The sequence below is a fragment of the Protopterus annectens genome, chromosome 8.part0 (genome assembly GCF_019279795.1).
Source record: "Protopterus annectens isolate FY-2018-M chromosome 8.part0, PAN1.0, whole genome shotgun sequence".
In the NCBI taxonomy this organism is placed as follows: domain Eukaryota; kingdom Metazoa; phylum Chordata; order Ceratodontiformes; family Protopteridae; genus Protopterus; species Protopterus annectens.
The window spans coordinates 1,899,112,739-1,899,130,431 of NC_056741.1; the positions used below are offsets into that span (position 1 = coordinate 1,899,112,739).

General features: G+C 42.6%; 1 protein-coding gene across 2 annotated transcripts in view; it reads right to left on the reverse strand.

Moving 5' to 3' along the window:
- The window catches only part of LOC122809706 (ADP ribosylation factor like GTPase 2 binding protein), a 355,290-nt gene that overhangs the window by 141,352 nt on the left and 196,245 nt on the right, over positions 1–17,693 (reverse strand). For both annotated transcript variants that reach the window (XM_044081399.1, XM_044081398.1), the window contains exon 5: positions 1,465–1,550. In XM_044081399.1, coding sequence (XP_043937334.1) covers positions 1,465–1,550 — 86 coding nt within the window. The remainder of the gene's footprint in view (positions 1–1,464; positions 1,551–17,693) is intronic.

Sequence of the window (17,693 nt, forward strand, 5' to 3'; positions counted from 1 at the left end):
ACACAAACATGCCGTTTATTCTGAACTCCTGAATATACTTCCTCTTACCTATTAACACAAATACTTCCAGCTGTATGTAAGTTCACCTCAACTCTAGTAGTCATTCCACACAATATAAATGTTTGCTAACCTGATTCCATTTCTTGGGCTACAGTTTTACTGCTTGTATCTTCATTATTATTGTTTGTATTACGAGTTTTGTAAGTCTTGCTCATTGAAAGTTTATTGCTTCTTATCATTCCCGCTTCTTAAAGCCCATATATTACAAACTGTAAAGATAGAATGTTGCTTACTTCTCCATTGCTTATATGCTGATCTCCTAATTTTCTACTTCTGATGATACTGTATTTGCATTAGACATGGGAAATGACTGAAAAAGGTCTTCAGGGCAGATCACTCACCAGGTCAACAAACAAACAAATACAGTACACTACTGCCAATAACTCTGCAGGAGGTAAGAGGATGAGCTAAACATTGCTGAACACACCTCAAGTACGATTACATTCCAAAGCTGCTTTCACTCACAAATGTGATATGCTCCAACATAGGACCAGGACCAGAAGCCATGGCAATATCTAGCAGTAGTGGCATCTACTTTGTCTTAAGAAGATTTTCAGCACTATCAGTGGGGGAATAAGAAAATCAGTGGGATCTCGGACTTTCTTGAGACTTAATCTTTTAAGTGATACGAATTATAAAGTCCTTTCTTTTCTAACGGCCTTTTAGGAGTCCTATTTTGCTTGTTTTAAGTACTGGTAGAAAAAAATAGTGAGATGTATAGAAGGAGGCCTACATATTATTTTCCCCTCTCTCCAGCTCTGAAATATTTTTTAAACTTGACAGCAGGGAATGTAGCACTGGGTCTCTGGCAGAAAATGCAATGGCTGTCACTATCTTCAGAGGGGATCAGTCTCTCAAAAGAATGTTATTTGAAAGGCAGCAGGGACAAAAAAGGTAAAGAAAAAGTTATATTAGTCATCAGACAGTGAAACAGAAAGTAAAACCATTTTTGATTAAAGAGAAACAAAAAAACACTTTATTAAATAATATTTTTCAGAACAAATTAATTATGTGAGTTTTCTATTCTGCAGCAGCAACGAAATGAGGATCACATGCAGGTGGTATCCTTTAAGTACTGACATCTAAAACACAGTGCCACTGCTGGTAATAAGTAACAGATGGAAGGCTGTAGGAAAAAAAGTCTGAAGCTGGTTCAGGCTGGTTATTATATCCAAGAGGACATTTTTTAATTAAATTTGTTGCAAGAGCTATCTCAATGAGAGAGAAAAATATCTACATATATAGTGAATCACCTCAGCTGAAAACCTTCAGCATGACAGGGCAAACTCCACAGTACATTAAACTGTACCCGTCTCCTCAGGGTATCTTCTCAAAATGCAGCAAGTTAAAACAAACGCACAGTGAAAAAACATGAATATTTAATACAAGGAAAAGAACACTTACTGCAAAGATTTGGTGAAAGAATTCATATTAAATCCAGGAATTCTCTCCAGTAGTTGATGCTCAATGTATTTCTCCAGTAGATCAATCTAGAATTGTGTCAACAAACAATGTACATAAACATATGTTGTTACAATACAAAGAGCATTTTAATCCCATCTCCTACACAATACCACATCAGTTCATAACAATCCTACATTAGGTCATACTTTGCTGACTCTTCACTGCCACTTGTGAAATATCTATGGGTTTTGGCTGGTCCCACAATGGATCACAACAGATCACAGAATCCACTTACCCTAACTACGGCCATCTTCTTGCATAACCTAGCAACCATCCATAATCACTGTCATTCTATGAGACGTATGTAATTTTCCAAAGTCTCAGCCATATTATAGGTTCATAGGTGTGTAGGCTAATGGCCCTGGAGCCTTTACATGCCTAGCCCATAGGATTACCCTGGCATCATGCCACCCGACCTTAGTTCCCAGTGCCTCTGTCAAGTAGAGCCACTGGAGTGATCGGGGTGAATTTTCTATTTCCCATCCACTCATCAAGATTTCTCTTGAAGCTGGCCACTGAGGTGCTCTGTTTGACATCTATAGTAAGTCTATTCCATAGCATGGGCAGACTCTGGGTTATGAACCTGTCCCTCCAGCACGTTCTGTTGATTGTGGTAATGAGATTGAGGTCTCTGGAGAATGTGGCGCGGAGGGATTGGGATTTCTTTAGATGTAGCATTTCTAACAGAGCTGGGTCAGACATGGCTTTGTAAGTCAAGCAGAGATCGCCTCGAAGTAGGCGATATGAAACAGAGAATAGTTGGAGTTTCTTTTTAGTCTGTCCATGTAGGACAAGTGTTTATGGCCTAGAATCCTCTTTGTGTGGTACTTTTGTGGCATTTCCAGTTGTTGCAGGTGTCCAGTGAGGTACACGCTAAAAGAGGCATTGTACTCAAAGACTGGCCTAATGAGGGAAGAGTAGAGGGAGACAATGACCTTTTTCTTCCTGGATGCAAAACCCTTAGTAATGAGATGTGCCACATAGGACTTTCTGACCACAGTGGCAATGTGGTGGTCAAAAGAGAGGTTGCTGTCAACCTGTGTTCCCAGATCTCTTATAATGCCTTCTGTGTTCAGTGCACTACCATCGATGTGGTAATTCATGGGAACTGGGTTTTTCCCAAAAGGGATGACGGCACATTTTTTTACTTTGAGCTTAAGGCCATGGTTCTGACAACAGTCGGTCTCAGTGGGGCCTTTCTGTAGATGTCAATATCACTTGGGGAGTTAATAATGGCTCCCAACTTGCAATCGTCGGCGAACTTTGTCAGCCAGAGTCCCTTCATGTTGGCCTGGAATTCTGAGAAGTAGATAAGTGGACCCAGGACCAATCCCTGTGGGACTCCATTCGTGACTGGTCGGCAGTCTGACTTGGAGTCAGCTACTTTCACACTGCTGGTTTTATCTGTAAGCCAGTTTGCAATCTACCTAGTGATATAGGGGTTGATGCCTAGCTTAGTTAGTTTTTCTATGATTCCTGAATGGGGAACGATATCAAAGGCTTTGGCCAGATCAGGGTAGGCTGTATGAACCACCTTGCCTTCAACCACAGCTCTGATGACTGACTCAAAAAAGTCGACCAAGTTGAGCAGGCATGATCTACCCTTCGCAAAACCAAACTGTTTGGGATCCAGTGTTTGGAGATTCCCTATATCCTTGTTTATTAGTTCCATGATGATGCATTCCATAACTTTGCATATCAGACTTGTCAGGCTAATGGGGCGATAGTTCCCAGGTTCAGTAGTCGCTCCTCCTTTGTGGAAAGGGATGACTATTAGCAGTGCGCCATTCAGTAGGGACAAAGCCTGAGGTGAGGCTGTGACTGAACAGGGCACACAGGTGAGATGTCAGTTCACTCTGTAGTTCATGTAGAACACAGCCAGGGACATTGTCAGGTCCCATAGAAGCTGTATTCTTGGCCTTGGGCAGTGCTGTTTTAACCTGTGCAGCAGTAATACTAGGTGCCTGGCAACCTGCTGGTACTGTGATTGGCCCTTTGGGGGGGGTAAAGTTGGTACTGAATCTGTTGGCCTGTACATTGGCAATATCTGTTGGCTCAGTATAGGAGGTACCATTGTGCTGTAGCTCAGAGCAAATCTGGGCATTGCCGTGGAGATTCTTTACATAACTATAGAAGACCTTGTGGTTGTCTTTACTATCTGCTGCAATTCTGTTTTCATAGCTAGCTTTAGAGGATTTGATGAGGGATCTCAACTTTTGTTGAGGCTGATAAGGGAGTTTTTCCATTCTTGGAACTTCACCTTATTCCATATCATTTTATGCTCAATTACTGAGTGACTTGGTTGGCTACAATAACCTGCATTAGAAGTTGAAGTTAAGTGCAAACTTGCAGTACTGAGTTTTATTCTTCTGTTAAGTGCAAACCTGCAGTTTTAAAAGCACTGTATTTTATTCTTTCTGTTCCGTAATTGTTTCACTGAATAGTGTGCTGTGTGTCTCTCTGCTATAAGAGGGGATGGTGGTCTTCTCACTTCTTTGTTATCTGATATTTAACTGTTAGCCTAGAGGGTTTCCTCTGTATTTTAAGTGCTAGTCACAGAGTTTGAAAATTCATTTTATGTTCAATTTCTGAATTACTTGGTTGGCTAAAATCACCTGCATTAGAAGCTGAAGTTAAGTGCAAACTTGCAGTACTGTGTTTTACTCTTCTGTTAAGTTCAAACTTGCAGTTTTAAAAGTACTGTATTTTCTTTTTCCGGTTACCTAATTGTTTCACTGAATAGTGTGCTGTGTGTCCCTCTGCAGTTAGTTCCCCACCCACCCTCCCTGTTTGTTGGTGTTAGTGGCTCTGGAATTGCCCACCCCTCCTGGGTCCATCTCATTTGCTCACTTAACCGAGTACATTGAGATCATATTCTGACTCTAGTGTTTACTCTACTTAATACAGAGAGAAGATTTGAGAAGGCCAACCCACTTATGTTCTTCCTTCCTCTCTCCTTGCACTTTACTAAAAAAAAAATTGCACTTTATTCACCTGTTTTTAGTGTATTTGTGTTTCCTCCTACTTTATTTTGCTTTTGCCTCTTCCTAAAAGTACTCAATTGTATTCTGCTGCATTTATTACTGCTTGGTAGTAGCCCGATTATATTGTAACTGTTATCCTAAGATTCTAAGTCTTTTGGTTTAAGCACTTGGGCTTCATACCAGTTGTTTTACATTAAGAAGATTTGTAGTCTGCACTGCTATGTCAGTACAGGTAGCTTACATCCTTCTAAGCTGGGAATTGCTGATTGAAGGCTCAGTGTCTGTTATTCTAAAAGTGTATTAGTTGTGGTTTAAGCACTTGGGCTTCAGGCCAGTTATTCTACATTAAGAAGGTTTGTGGTCTGCACTCTTGTGGGAGGAGAGGCTGTATTCTGCCCTTCTAAGCTGGGAATTTCTGGTCACAGGCTTATTGTGCCTGATAATTTGAACTGTTCCTTTCTGAAATTGCTGCGCTTTGTTGCTGTAGCATAGACCAGGTTCAGGCCTGCTGAATCTAGCTTTGTTTGTATAACTTGAGCACTGATCCAGGCCATCTTTTCTTGTAGAAGGTTCCCCTGCACCCTAGTGGCAGGAGTGTGCAGTTAGAACTTGTCTGATTGAAGACTGCGAGAACAGAGCTCAGTTTTGAGGTTTTTTCTGGTTAATAGGGTAACTTGTTTAAATCAGTTTGTTCATTTTCTATTGTTTCACATATATATATATATATATATATATATATATATATATATAAATTGCACTTTATTCATCTACTTTTACTGTATTTGTGTTTCTTCCTACTTTATTACTAGGGGTATTGACTACAACTCTGATCGGAGATATACAACAATAAGTATCCTTTTCTCTGCATTTAAAGTGTTTGTTTGATTGTATCTGCTTTATTTTCTAAAAAAAAGCAAAAAAAAATATACTTGTTTCCCGCCTTTCAAAGATAGTATAGTCCAGTTTTCAGGTTAGTGCTGAATTCAGGGCTGAGCCTGTGTTACAAGTCTCTGTGTTTGCCCATACCTTACTTGGAGAGAAGGAAGTTTCTCTGTTCACCTGTGAGAGAGGGGAGCTTTGAGCAGCCTATCTGTCCCTGGAGGAGTGGTATCAGCCCAGAAATTAGTAGTTTATTGACCATTTTGGGCTAATTTCTCTCTCTTTCATTTCCCTACTATAAAAACTGCATTTGTCTGGTTTTGTGAGCCAGGAAGCACCGGTTGGCTAGGGTATAACTATTCCTGGCTCCACAAAGTCTCCTCTTCAATTTTTCCCTTGGAACTAGACACGCCTTCAACTTAAGCACTCAAACCATTCATTTCTCAGCCCGGCACTTGCTCAAAACTCATAGCAAGCACTTATAAACCCTAGAACTAGACCTCCCTATACTGTACAGAAGGAAAAGGCTCTCTATTCGACCTTACCAGCCAATCAGTAAAACAGTTCACTGTACCTATCCAGGCATGTCCAAAGGACAGTTTCCGGTGTCTCTCCAGTCCAACTGATGAATCTGGGCATTTTGAGCCAATGTTACAACTGCCTCATGTACACAGATAACCCTCTCCTCCTGCTACCAAACACTAATACATGCGAGAGATGCAATAATACAGCCAAACTTGAGGCTAAGCTCTCTCAACCCAAGACTGGATCAGACAGTCAAGAGGAGAAGGGAAACATTTGCATCACACCATCAGTCTCACACAGATGCATTAAACCAGCACCAGCAAAAAACACACATGAATACACGAAAACATACTCGGAGGCTCTAAATAAAAATCTGGAAAAAGCAACAGAGACCTCCAAAGCAGACATCCAAGAAACCTCCACCCCCCCCAACGCAAACCATGAAACACACTTCACAAAACCAGTGTGCCACCCAATCACAGCCCTTAAGACAAAATAACATACCCAACACACTAGTAATAGGTGACGCTATAGTCAGGCACACTGACGTCCCACTCACTAGGCTGATCAAGGAGAAGGTTACTGTTAGCTGCCTGTTGGGTGCCAAGATCCACCACATAACACAAGCACTCAGGTCACTTCAGAACAAGTACAAATACGACTCTGTCATTGTCCATGTTGGTGTGAATGACCTGAGCCATACCTCTCTGGACTACATGAAAAGAGACCTGGAAGAACTCTCTGATCACGTAGCCCAGACTGGTATGACCCTGACCAGCATCCTGCCCTCACCAAGAATAATACCATGGTTTAAAGAAAAAAATATCAATTTCAACAATTGGCTAAGTTTCTGGTGTCATTCAAAGGGTTCCCAGTGTCTGTCTGCCTGGGATGACATGCTCGACAAGCCACACAGCTTCGCTAGAGATGGCTTGCACCGGTCACCCTTAGGCTTTGGAATACTGGCCAAGGCTCTTGTCAGACCCATAGTGCCTTTTTTAGGCAAGGCACAAAAGACAAACCCACTGCCGTAAATAGCACAAGTAACAAAAAACTGAGGGTAATGCTACTCAGTGCTAGAAGTCGAAACCTCAAAATGATGCACTTGAGGCACTAATCAGTATGGAGAAAATCTATATATGTGCAGCAACAGAAACCTGGTTTAAGGCTCCTGACAGTACCCCAGCACTACCAGGCTTCAACTCATACCATACATTTTGGCCATAGAACCCTGACCGAAATACAAAAGGTGGGGGTGTATCCATATTCATCAAGGATACCCACACCTCCAGGTTAGTGGCACAACACGATGCTTCAGAGATCATCCACATGCAACTAATAATAGGCAAAACTGCAATTCAAATTGCAGCTTGCTACAGATCACCCACCATGTCCCAGGACTCCCATTCCACGTTTCTGGAAACACTGGAAAACCTAATACTGGGTGATTGTAATTACCCAAACATTAACTGGGAGAACTATTCAAGTACTAACTCCCTTACCCAACATTTCCTAGAATTTATAAACTCAAACACCCTGGATCAACTGGTCAACACTCCCACTAGAGATGACAACATATTGGACCTGGTCATCACCAACATGAGTGACCAGTGTTCCACACCGGAGGCCAACCCCTCGCTGGTTAGATCTGACCATAAACAAATTATTCTGGATATCCACATTTCGCCCCCACCCCCGGTCAAGGAAACCACCGTGAAAAACTTTTTAAAAGCAAACTTCTCATTACTTAAGACCAAGGTGGAAAGTTTCAAAGCCCCCATGCTAAAGGATAACACTGTCCAAGCTGAAAACTCCTTTACTAATGCATTCTATGGGCACCTAAAAGAATGCATGGATTGTGCTATCCCAAGCAAAACCAAGACTCATTCCTCCAAGAAAATGAAACCAGTCTGGTGGACCCCTGCCATAAACAAGCTATACAACAGAAGGGGAAAACTACTACAGAAAAGAGCACAATCCCAAGAAGGGAAGACAACCCTGATCAGTAGAGGCAAGAAACTATGATCCCTCATAAAATCATCCAAGGCTAGGTTCGAAAGAAAAATTGCCAAGGACTCCAAAGATAACCACAAGGCATTCTTTAGCTATGTCAAGAATTTAAGTGGCAAGGCTCAGATCTACTCGGAGTTAGTGCAGAATGGCACAAAATATACTGAACCGACCAATATCGCCAACATCCTGGCAGGCAGGGTCAGTGCAAACTTCACCCCCCTCTCACCCCCAAAAGGGCCTATAACCAAACCAGAAGAATGTAGAGCCCTTGAAATCACAGACAGTCCGGTTAAAACAGCCCTCTCCAAAGCCAAAAACAAAGCATCAATGGGACCAGATGGTGTCCTAGGCTGCATCCTACATGAGCTCAAAGATGAACTAGCCCCTCACCTAAACACACTGTTCAAACTCAGCCTCTCCACAGGCTACGTACCCATAGAGTGGCACACAGCACCGGTTATTCCGCTCCACAAAGGTGGAGCCACAACAGACCCCGGGAACTATTGCCCTATAAGCCTGACTAGTTTGGTCTGCAAGGCTATGGAGTGCATCATCATGGAACTCATTAACAGAAACACTGGAAACCTCCAAACACTGGACCCTACCCAGTTTGGCTTTGTTAAGGGCAGATCATGCCTCCTAAACCTGGTGGACTTCTTTGAAACAGTTACCAAGGCTATAGATGAGGGAAAGGTGGTACACACAGCCTACCTAGAACTCGCAAAGGCCTTTGACACCATTCCCATTCTGGTATTATAGACAAGCTCACCAGCTGGAACATAAACCACTATGACACAAGATGGGTTGCCAACTGGCTCATGGACAGAACCCACATGGTGAAGAGTTGTGGGAGCTAAGTCCGACTCTAAACTGGTTACAAGTGGTGTTCCCCAGGGCTCAGTCCTAGAACCCCTCCTGATCGGCATATACTTGTCAGAGGTACAGGCAAGCACAGGAGGACTATGGCTGACCAAGTTCGCAGATGACTACAAACTAGGGGCTATAATTGACTCTCTGGCTGACAGACATCCTCCAAAAGGGTCTGCTGAGACAGATACCTGGTGTCAAAATCATGATCTCAAGCTAAATGCCAAAAAGTGCATAGTCATCCCCTTTGGAAAAAATGAAGTACCCACAAACTACCACACAGGTGGCAGCCCCCTAAATACGGAAGAAGTAATAAGGAATCTGGGGACCCAAGTAGATAGTAATCTCTCTTTTGATAATCACATTGCCAAAGTGGTTAGAAAATCCTTCTATGTGGCCCACCTAATCACAAAAGGGTTTGCATCCAGATCAAAAGAGGTCATTGTGCCCCTCTACTCATCACTCATCAGACCCATCATAGAGTACAACACCCCATTTGGGATGTACCTTACAAGACACCTGCAACAGCTGGAAAGACCACAGAAGTACCTCACCAAGTGGATCACTGGCCTCAAGCAGATGCCCTATGCAGCTCGATTGAAGAAACTCCCGCTGTACTCTGTTGCATACCGCCTACTCAGAGGTGATCTCTTCCTGACATACAAGGCTATGTCCAACCCAGAACTGATGGATATGCTCCACCTAAAGAAAACCATATCTCCTCAAGCCACATGTTCTAGGGATCTAAACCTCACCACAACAACAAATAGGATGTGCTGGAGGGATAGATTCCGGTCCCAGAGACTTCCTATGCTTTGGAACAAGATTCTAATATACATTAGGCAGAACTCCTCACTAACACTCAAGAGAAACCTTGACGACTGGATGGGAAACAAAATTTACCCCGGGGATCACTTCAGTGGCTCTACTGGATAGAGGCACAGGGAACTAATCTAAGGAGGCGGCGAAAGCAAACACATTCTGGCTAGGCTTATAAATGCCTTTGGGCAGATAGCCTAGTACCTACCTATGAACCTATCAGTGTCCTCCTTCTGTTATAGAGTTTTTTTATGGCAGGAGACCACCAGATTTGCTTCCTTATTTTGGAGGACAGCGTCTTGGTTCTACTGGGTATGGCGAGATCCATGCATTTGTGTACGTGTTCGTACAATGTGTTGGTGTATGATTCGGCGGTCATGCAACTATTCTCCATTTGCATGGGTGCCGTGAAGTTAAACACCTCTGTTTTTAGGAGCCCAAAGTAACTTTAGAGAAGTTTTTCATGGTGGTTATCTTTGTGTGTGTGTGTGTGGGGGGGGGGGGGGGGGAGTTGACTACTGGTGTAGAGCAAAGGTCGCCCATGTTAGTAATGATCAGGTCAAGGATGTTGCTACCTCTAGTGGGGGTAAGAACGAGCTGGCCCAGTGCATTGGAATTAATGAATTCCAGGAAACATTGGGAAAGTGTATTGGTAGTTGAGCAGTTTTCCCATTTAATGGAGGAGTAGCTGAAGTCGCCCAGTACGAGAGTGTTAGGTTGGACCCTAATATTCTCCAGGGTGCTCAGGAATGTGGAGTGTTTGGGGACCTATAACAGGCTACGACCTGAATCACTGTCTTACCCATTGTTAGCTGCACCTGAAGTATTTCTGATGCGTTATGTTGGGCTACCAAGTCTGGAGGTGTGCACATCCTTTACTAATATGGAAACACCACCGCCTTTGGAGCTTTGGTCGAAGTTCTGGGCCGAAAGGTGTGGAATGAATTACAGCCTGGTAATGCAGGGGTGCTTTCTGCTGCCTTGAACCAGGTCTCTGTTACAGCACAAATGTCGATGTTCTCCATTTTAAGGAGTGCTTCGAGCAAGTGCATTTTGAGAATTCAATTTCTAGTGTTGAGCAGCATGACCCTCGGATTGCATTTGTTTGTAACTGTTACGGTGGTAATTTGGTTTTTGGAACACCGCCTAAAAAGGCATTATAGGGGTGGCAAGAGCTTTGGCCAGTATCCGGAAGCCCAAGGGTGACAGATGTAGGCCATCTCTGGCAAAGTATCGAGGTCTGTTAATCATGTCATCTCAAGCAGACAGATACTGGATCCCCTTAGAATGACACCAGAAATGTAGGCAGTTGTTGAAATCAATCATTTTTGCTTGTACTGTGGTATCATTCTGGGTGATGGTAGGATGCTGCTCAGGGCTAGGGTCATACCCGCCTGAGCTACATAGTCCAAGAGCTCCTCCATGTCTCTTTTCATGTAGTCCAGGGAGGTACGGCTCAGGTCATTCACACCCACATGTACAATGTCAGTCATATTTGTACCTGTTGGGGAATCTGAGTGCATGCGTTATGTGGCGGATCCTGGCCCCTGACAGGCAGCTGACTGTTATTTTCCCTTATTCAACCTAGCAAGTGGGGCATCAGTGTGCCTCACTATCGCATCACCTATGACTAGTGTGCTGGGCATGTTGTTTTGCCTTAGGGGCTTTGGTTGAGTGGCACATTGTTTAGGAGAGTTATGTGACTCATGATTAGTGTTGTGTTGTGGTGGTAGAGTGCATTTCTGCCTTGGAGGACAATGCTGTTTGGGTAGATTTTTATTGCAAGCCTCCGTGAAACTGGGTGTGTGGTTTGTGTTCTTATGTGAAGGCAGTGCTGGTGTGTGTTCTTGAGGGCTACGTGTTCCATGTGGGGTGGTGCAAATGTTGACCTTCTCCTCTTGACCTGCTATTCTTGTCTTGGCTGGAGAGTGCATGGCTTCCAATTTGGATATATAAGTGCATTTCTCACAAGTCTGAGTGTTGGGAGGTAAGAGGAGAGGGTTGTCTGTGTACAAGAGGCAGTTGCTACATTGCCTCAGGATGCCCAAGTTAGGTACTGGAAAGCTTAACTGTCCATCCAGAATGATATAAAGAATACTGCAGAACAGACTTGGTCTTTGAGGGAACCACAAACATACTGAATGTAGCCTCTACATTACATTAAATGTTGCCCCTTTCAATAGACAGGGGACACATAGGCCGTCAAAGCCAACGGTATTTGAACTCTCTGCTTTAAAAGTGTCATACCCTTAATTTTAATCACACGAGATAGCCTTTATGGATGCTAGAAATACCACTAGAGTAGCTCTAAGACTAGGAATCATCATGAGAAAAGCATTACTAGCTGCAGCTGCCAAATGAAGCAGTAGTCACTACACTAGTAAGACAAAACTGCATCAGATATAGATTGCTCGGAGCTTTAAAAAAAAAAAAAAACACAAGTCTCACTATTCAGCAGAAGCACAATTTACTCCAGTTAGATAAAAAAAAATAGCACTATTCAGCAGAAGCACTATTTCCTCCAGTTAGATAAAAAAAAAAACAGCACTTCACTCAAACACCGATGAAATACCCAAACACTCTCAGTTAATCCTGGACAGCTCAAAGGCCAACTTCGCAAATTTTAACACTCTCTGCTACTACTAAACATCAGGTATGAAGGGAACATACTGGACAAGACTACATATACAAAGTTAAGAGACAGTTCCAAAAAAAGGAAAAAATTACATGATTTACTAGATTTAAGAATTCAGTAGAAGTAATACAAGCATAAAAGGACTACAGATAGATGTACTACACATTTAGATTTCATCTTGTTCAAACGATGCTCATTGCTCAAAAATGGGATGCACATTTTGCCCTAAAATGAGAGGCAACTCATGATGTTTCAGCCCATTTCATTTTTCACATTTGGTTTTGATTCGAGTGTTTCAGCCTATATCTCAGTGCTAGACCTGGGATGTAGCTGGAGATCCCAATTTAACTCATAAGGACTTGCACTATGTAAATATTCATCAATATTTGCCTCCCATTAGTGCAAGGGCAGTACATTGTAAGGCACTGCTGGCAACCTACAACTGATCAGTGGACTGCTCACTGGAGGACTAGCACTTTTAGGACTATAATGACTATGACAACTCCTCTCACATTTAGGGGAAGACTGCGGGAGTAGTGTAAGGCTGCTCCCCTGGTGGGGACAGGTGAGCAACATCTTGCAGAAACAAATCTGAGCAATGAACTTGGAAGCCCATTAACTAAACTACAGAAGCACTGACTGGGTCCATTAGTGCCTGTGCCACCAATGACCCAAATTCAAATACAGTCATGGTGCAGAGAACTGGTTTGTGAGGAGGAAGAGTGAAAGGCTGTGCCTGTTCACAAACTCCTAAGAGAGACAGTGGCCCCAAGAGGACATTTGCCTACCTGATACTCTGCGGAAGTTGCCTAAAGCAGCTGAGGGGTGGGGTTACAAGCAATAGGTCAGACAATAATGGAAATTAAGTTCTCCTACCTATCATTAACACCACTGCACCCATGCCAGTTTTATGCTGTGTACAGTATGCCTTCACTGTCAGCTACCAATTATGAAGAAATGAGTTTACAGAAACCAAGTCATTCATGCTACCACTTGTGCAAGAACAAAAAAAATGTAAAATCAGCATCTTAACATTTTCTAAAGTCAATTCTAAATTAAAAAAAATCATCAGAAAATACAAACAGCTAAAGTTTTATTTTTATACAGCTAATCTAAACTGTCCCTTGGTGTGCAAGCAATAAGAAAGATGGCTTGACAATCTGCTTATGTCCCATACTTGTCTAATAAACTTGATGCATGGCAGCTGTTCACTGGAACACTATGAGCCATCTGTGACTACTTAGTGTGGATGGATAGCCTGAGCGATCTGTTTAAGCAGTTGTACAGACAGTAATTCTTACATTGGTGAGGTTGATGTTTTATTTGCAGATATTATTTTGTATTCAATAAATACAGCAAAGGACATTACAGAATTGTGGAACATTGTGGAACATTTTGAGACTGTTTCATGTTTTTTTGGGATACAAAATATATGGAGATAAAACAAAGGCTTTAGTGGTAAACTGTATCCGCACATGAATTGGACAGCAATACCCATATTTATGAGGGCATGATAAAACAAGTATATAACTGTATGGATTAAAAAGGATTCAATTATGGCAGCTAAGAATATGCTGGAAGAAATTAAAGAAAAGATAAGGTAAAAACTATGAAACTGGAAGGCTATAATTATAGATATGGATAGTAAAATAGAAGCAGTGAAAATGGTTTTAGATCCCTTAGTCTTGTATACAAGTCAGGCATACTTTTAATCAGTAAGAGGAGAAGTTGCGAATCATAATAAAAAGATGAAGGAATTTATTTGAGAAAGGAAGAGGGCAAAAGTTATGTGGGATAAGCTGATTATCCCCACTAAACAAAGGTGATTTAGGTATACCCGATGTGAAGTGGTATTTTACAGCAAAGCAGCTAGCGTTCACTTACCTAATGTAAACAGAAAGCTATAAATCAAAATGAAAAAGGATGAAGATAAAATTGGAGGGAGGGAGGTCAAGAAAATAAAGATTATAATTTTAGACGCAAGTCCTTAAAGAAAGTTACTACAACCATATGGAATATTATATTCATAAAGTAGCACAAAACATTCTAAGAATTATGGCAATGCAGAAATGAAGAAAGGAGATTTTACTAACAGGTATGTTATGTAGGGGTACAGAAAACAGGCAAGAGGATTTAGAATTTACTTACGGAAATTAGTAAAGAAACCAAGGGTTTAGAAGCAAATAACGCAGGAGGGAAAGGCAACAGAGTGGGATAAGGCTAAGCATAAGTTTGGACTGCAAGTTAGAGACTGCCTTTCTTATGAGGGACTATACAGGTAAAGAGAAAGGGATAAGGGAGCGGTCTGGTAAAATTTTAGTTAAGTATGGAACAGAAGCTGCTGCTAAAAAAGGATAATAAGAAGGGCGTATAAAATATTGCATGATTGCAAAAAGAATCAGAGAAATTTGTAATGCTCCCAAGTATGCAACAAAGTCCAGAAGGTTTAAGATTTTTGAATGGAAGTGTTTGTGTAAGTGTTTTTATAATCCATGTACATTAGAGGACGTTTCCTCAGGTAGACAAACAAATGCTGGAGGTATTATGGGGAAGAGAGAGGAAAATGGGAACATGTTTTTTGGGAATGTGATGAGTTAGCCGACTTGAAAAACAACCTACACAATACACTGACAAAAATGTTGTGGGAAGAAATAGTTGAAATTAAGTAAACCATTTTTTGAGCTGGAATACAGGATATGAATTGTCTAGACACAAATAAGCCTTACTAAATTTAACATTACTGGCTGCCTAAAAATCAATTAATAAAAAACAGAAATCAAATACTTATCCCAACATAAAGGAAATTATGGATTTTGTAAAAAGAGATTAAAGAACTGGAGATATGATCTGTAGAAAAGGGGAGGAATAAATTACACAGAAATAAAAGTAATCTGTAGGAAAAATACACTTCAAAATAATGTTCATCAAGAGCAGTAAGAGCTAAAAGGAAGGTAAAGTACAGTTGTGTACACTTATCATAAATGTAGATGTTTGAGTGCATTCACTGTTGCAGTCATCACCTGTGGGGTTATCTCTGCTATGGTAGCCCTCGACCGGCCGAAATACCAAAGTCAATACTTTTCTGCATCGGCTGCTGTTGCTTGTTGACTGACGTCAGGTTGTCAGTGCTATAAAGCAAGGCAGCTGACACCATTACATCAGTTTTTCGTGCCCTAACCAGTCAGAAGCCCAAGGAAATATGGTAAAGTGGTCCTGGTGGCTAAAAGCCACCATAAGAAGCTTATGTCTCTCTAAGGAAAAGAGGGAAGAAGAGGGTGAAACCAAGACTGCAACAATGAATACACTCGAACATCTACATTTATGGTAAGTGTACACAACTGTACTATGTTGTTTGTGTTTCATTGTTGCAGTCATCACCTGTGGGAGGATTCCCAAAGCTGAGAAAAGGGGTGGAAGGATTAGTTAGAGACCTAGGCATGGGTAAGCATACCCTGTAGAACTGCAGAGGCAAACCCTGCCCTAGCCTTAGAGAAAAGAGGTAGGTGCTAATGCTTTTGTAAAGGTATGGACAGAGGTCCAAATGGCAGCTTCCAAGATGTCCCTGGTGGGAACTCCTCTGAAGAATGCTACAGAAGTGGAGGCTACCCTAGTGGAATGGGTATGAATAGATTTAGGGGGTGTTTTCCCATGTAACCTGTAACAGAAATGGATACAGTGTGATATCCATTTGGAAATGGTTTCCTTAGAAATGGGCTTCTCCTCTGCCCCTGGACCAAAGCTGACAAGAAGTTGGCCTGTTTTCCTGAAGGGTTTAGTACAGTCCAGGTAGTATCTGAGCTGTCTGTGCACATCTAGTGAGTGCAGAATTCTTCCCCCCTTGCTTTGAGGGTTAGGGAAGAAGGTGGGTAGATGTATGGCCTGGTTGAGAGTCACATTAGATACCACCTTGGGCATAAAGGAGGGGTCAGTCCTCAGGGAGACCCTTTCTGCATGGAAAATGATGAAGGGCTCAATGGCCATCAGTGCCTGAAGTTCTGAAACCCTTCTGGCCAAAGTGATAGCTAGCAGGTAAGCAGTCTTCCAGGAAATGTATTTCAATTCTGCTGAAGCAGCAGGTTCGAAGGGTGGTAAGGTTAGTTTTTCCAGAACATAATTCAGGTGCCAGGCTGGTGTGGGAGGCCTTCTGGGAGGTCTGATATTAGAAGCTCCTCTGAGGAATTGTTTAATCAAAGGATGTGAGAATAAGGGCTGGTCTGTATCAAAATGAGCTGAAATGGCTGAGGTGAGGATTTTAATAGAAGAGAAGGAGAGGCCACTATTGAGTAACTTCACTAGACAGTCCAGGATAAGAGGAATGGAATGTTGTGAGGAACTGCGCCCTCCGGACTGGCTCCAGGAATAGAATCTTTTCCATTTCCCTGCATAAGATTTTCTGGTGCTGGGCCTTCTGGCCTCTGTGATAATGTCTGGGACTTGTTTGCTTTTACATTATTAGCCATGCAGACAGTCAGAGCCTGCAAGTCTGGGTGTAGCATTCCCCCCCACCTAAGTCAAGAGGTCTGAGGCCAGGGGAAACTACCTGGAAGGCTGTGATGTCAGGCTGCGCAGTAAGGGGTACCAGTGCTGCCTGGGCCAATCTGGAGCAATGAGGATGGCCTTTGGTATATCCCTTATCTGGATTAGTACCTTGGGACTAAGAGGCAGAGGAGGGAAAACGTACACAAAGGAGTTCCAAGGGAAGGTCAAGGCATCCACCTTCCATGCTAGGTAGTGATTCTCCCTGGTACAGAATTGTTTTAGCTGGTGGTTGAGGTGCGAAGCAAAGAGACCCACCTCTGGAATTCCCCACTCCTGAGTGACTTGCAAAAAGTTTTTTTCTGTGGAGCTGCCATTCATATTTGTAGGGGCCCAGAAAGTTTCTGCTTAAGTGGTCTGCCAGGGTGTTGTTGATCCCTGGTAGGTACTGGGCTATTAGGTGTACTCCCTATGGAGGAGGCTGTCAGCCAGAGGTTCATGGCTAGCCTGCACAAAGGATAAGATTGGGTCCCTCCCTGTCTGTTGATGTACCACATTACTGTGGTGTTGTCTGTTTTGATAAAGAGAACGCCTGGTCTGAGATGGGGTTTGAAGGATGTCAGAGCCTTTTGTAGTGCCATTATTTCCTTCTGGTTGATGTGTAAAAGAAGGTGCTGGGCATCCCAAAGACCTTGGGTGCACCTGCCTGCTAGGTGAGTGCCCCAAGCAATGTCTGAGGCGTCGGTGATGATGGCCTGCCTGGGTAGGATGGAGGATGAAGAGAAGACCCTTGTTCTTGGCACAGGCCACTGCCCACCAGAGAAACTAGGCCCTTATACAGGGGATCAGAGGGAGATAGGTCTCTAGAGGCTGAGAGTGCTGGCACCAAAGGTTCGTTAGATACCACTGAAGTTTTCTCATGTGAAGCCTGGCCAGAGGAATTAGAAGGATGCAGGATGCCATGTACCCAC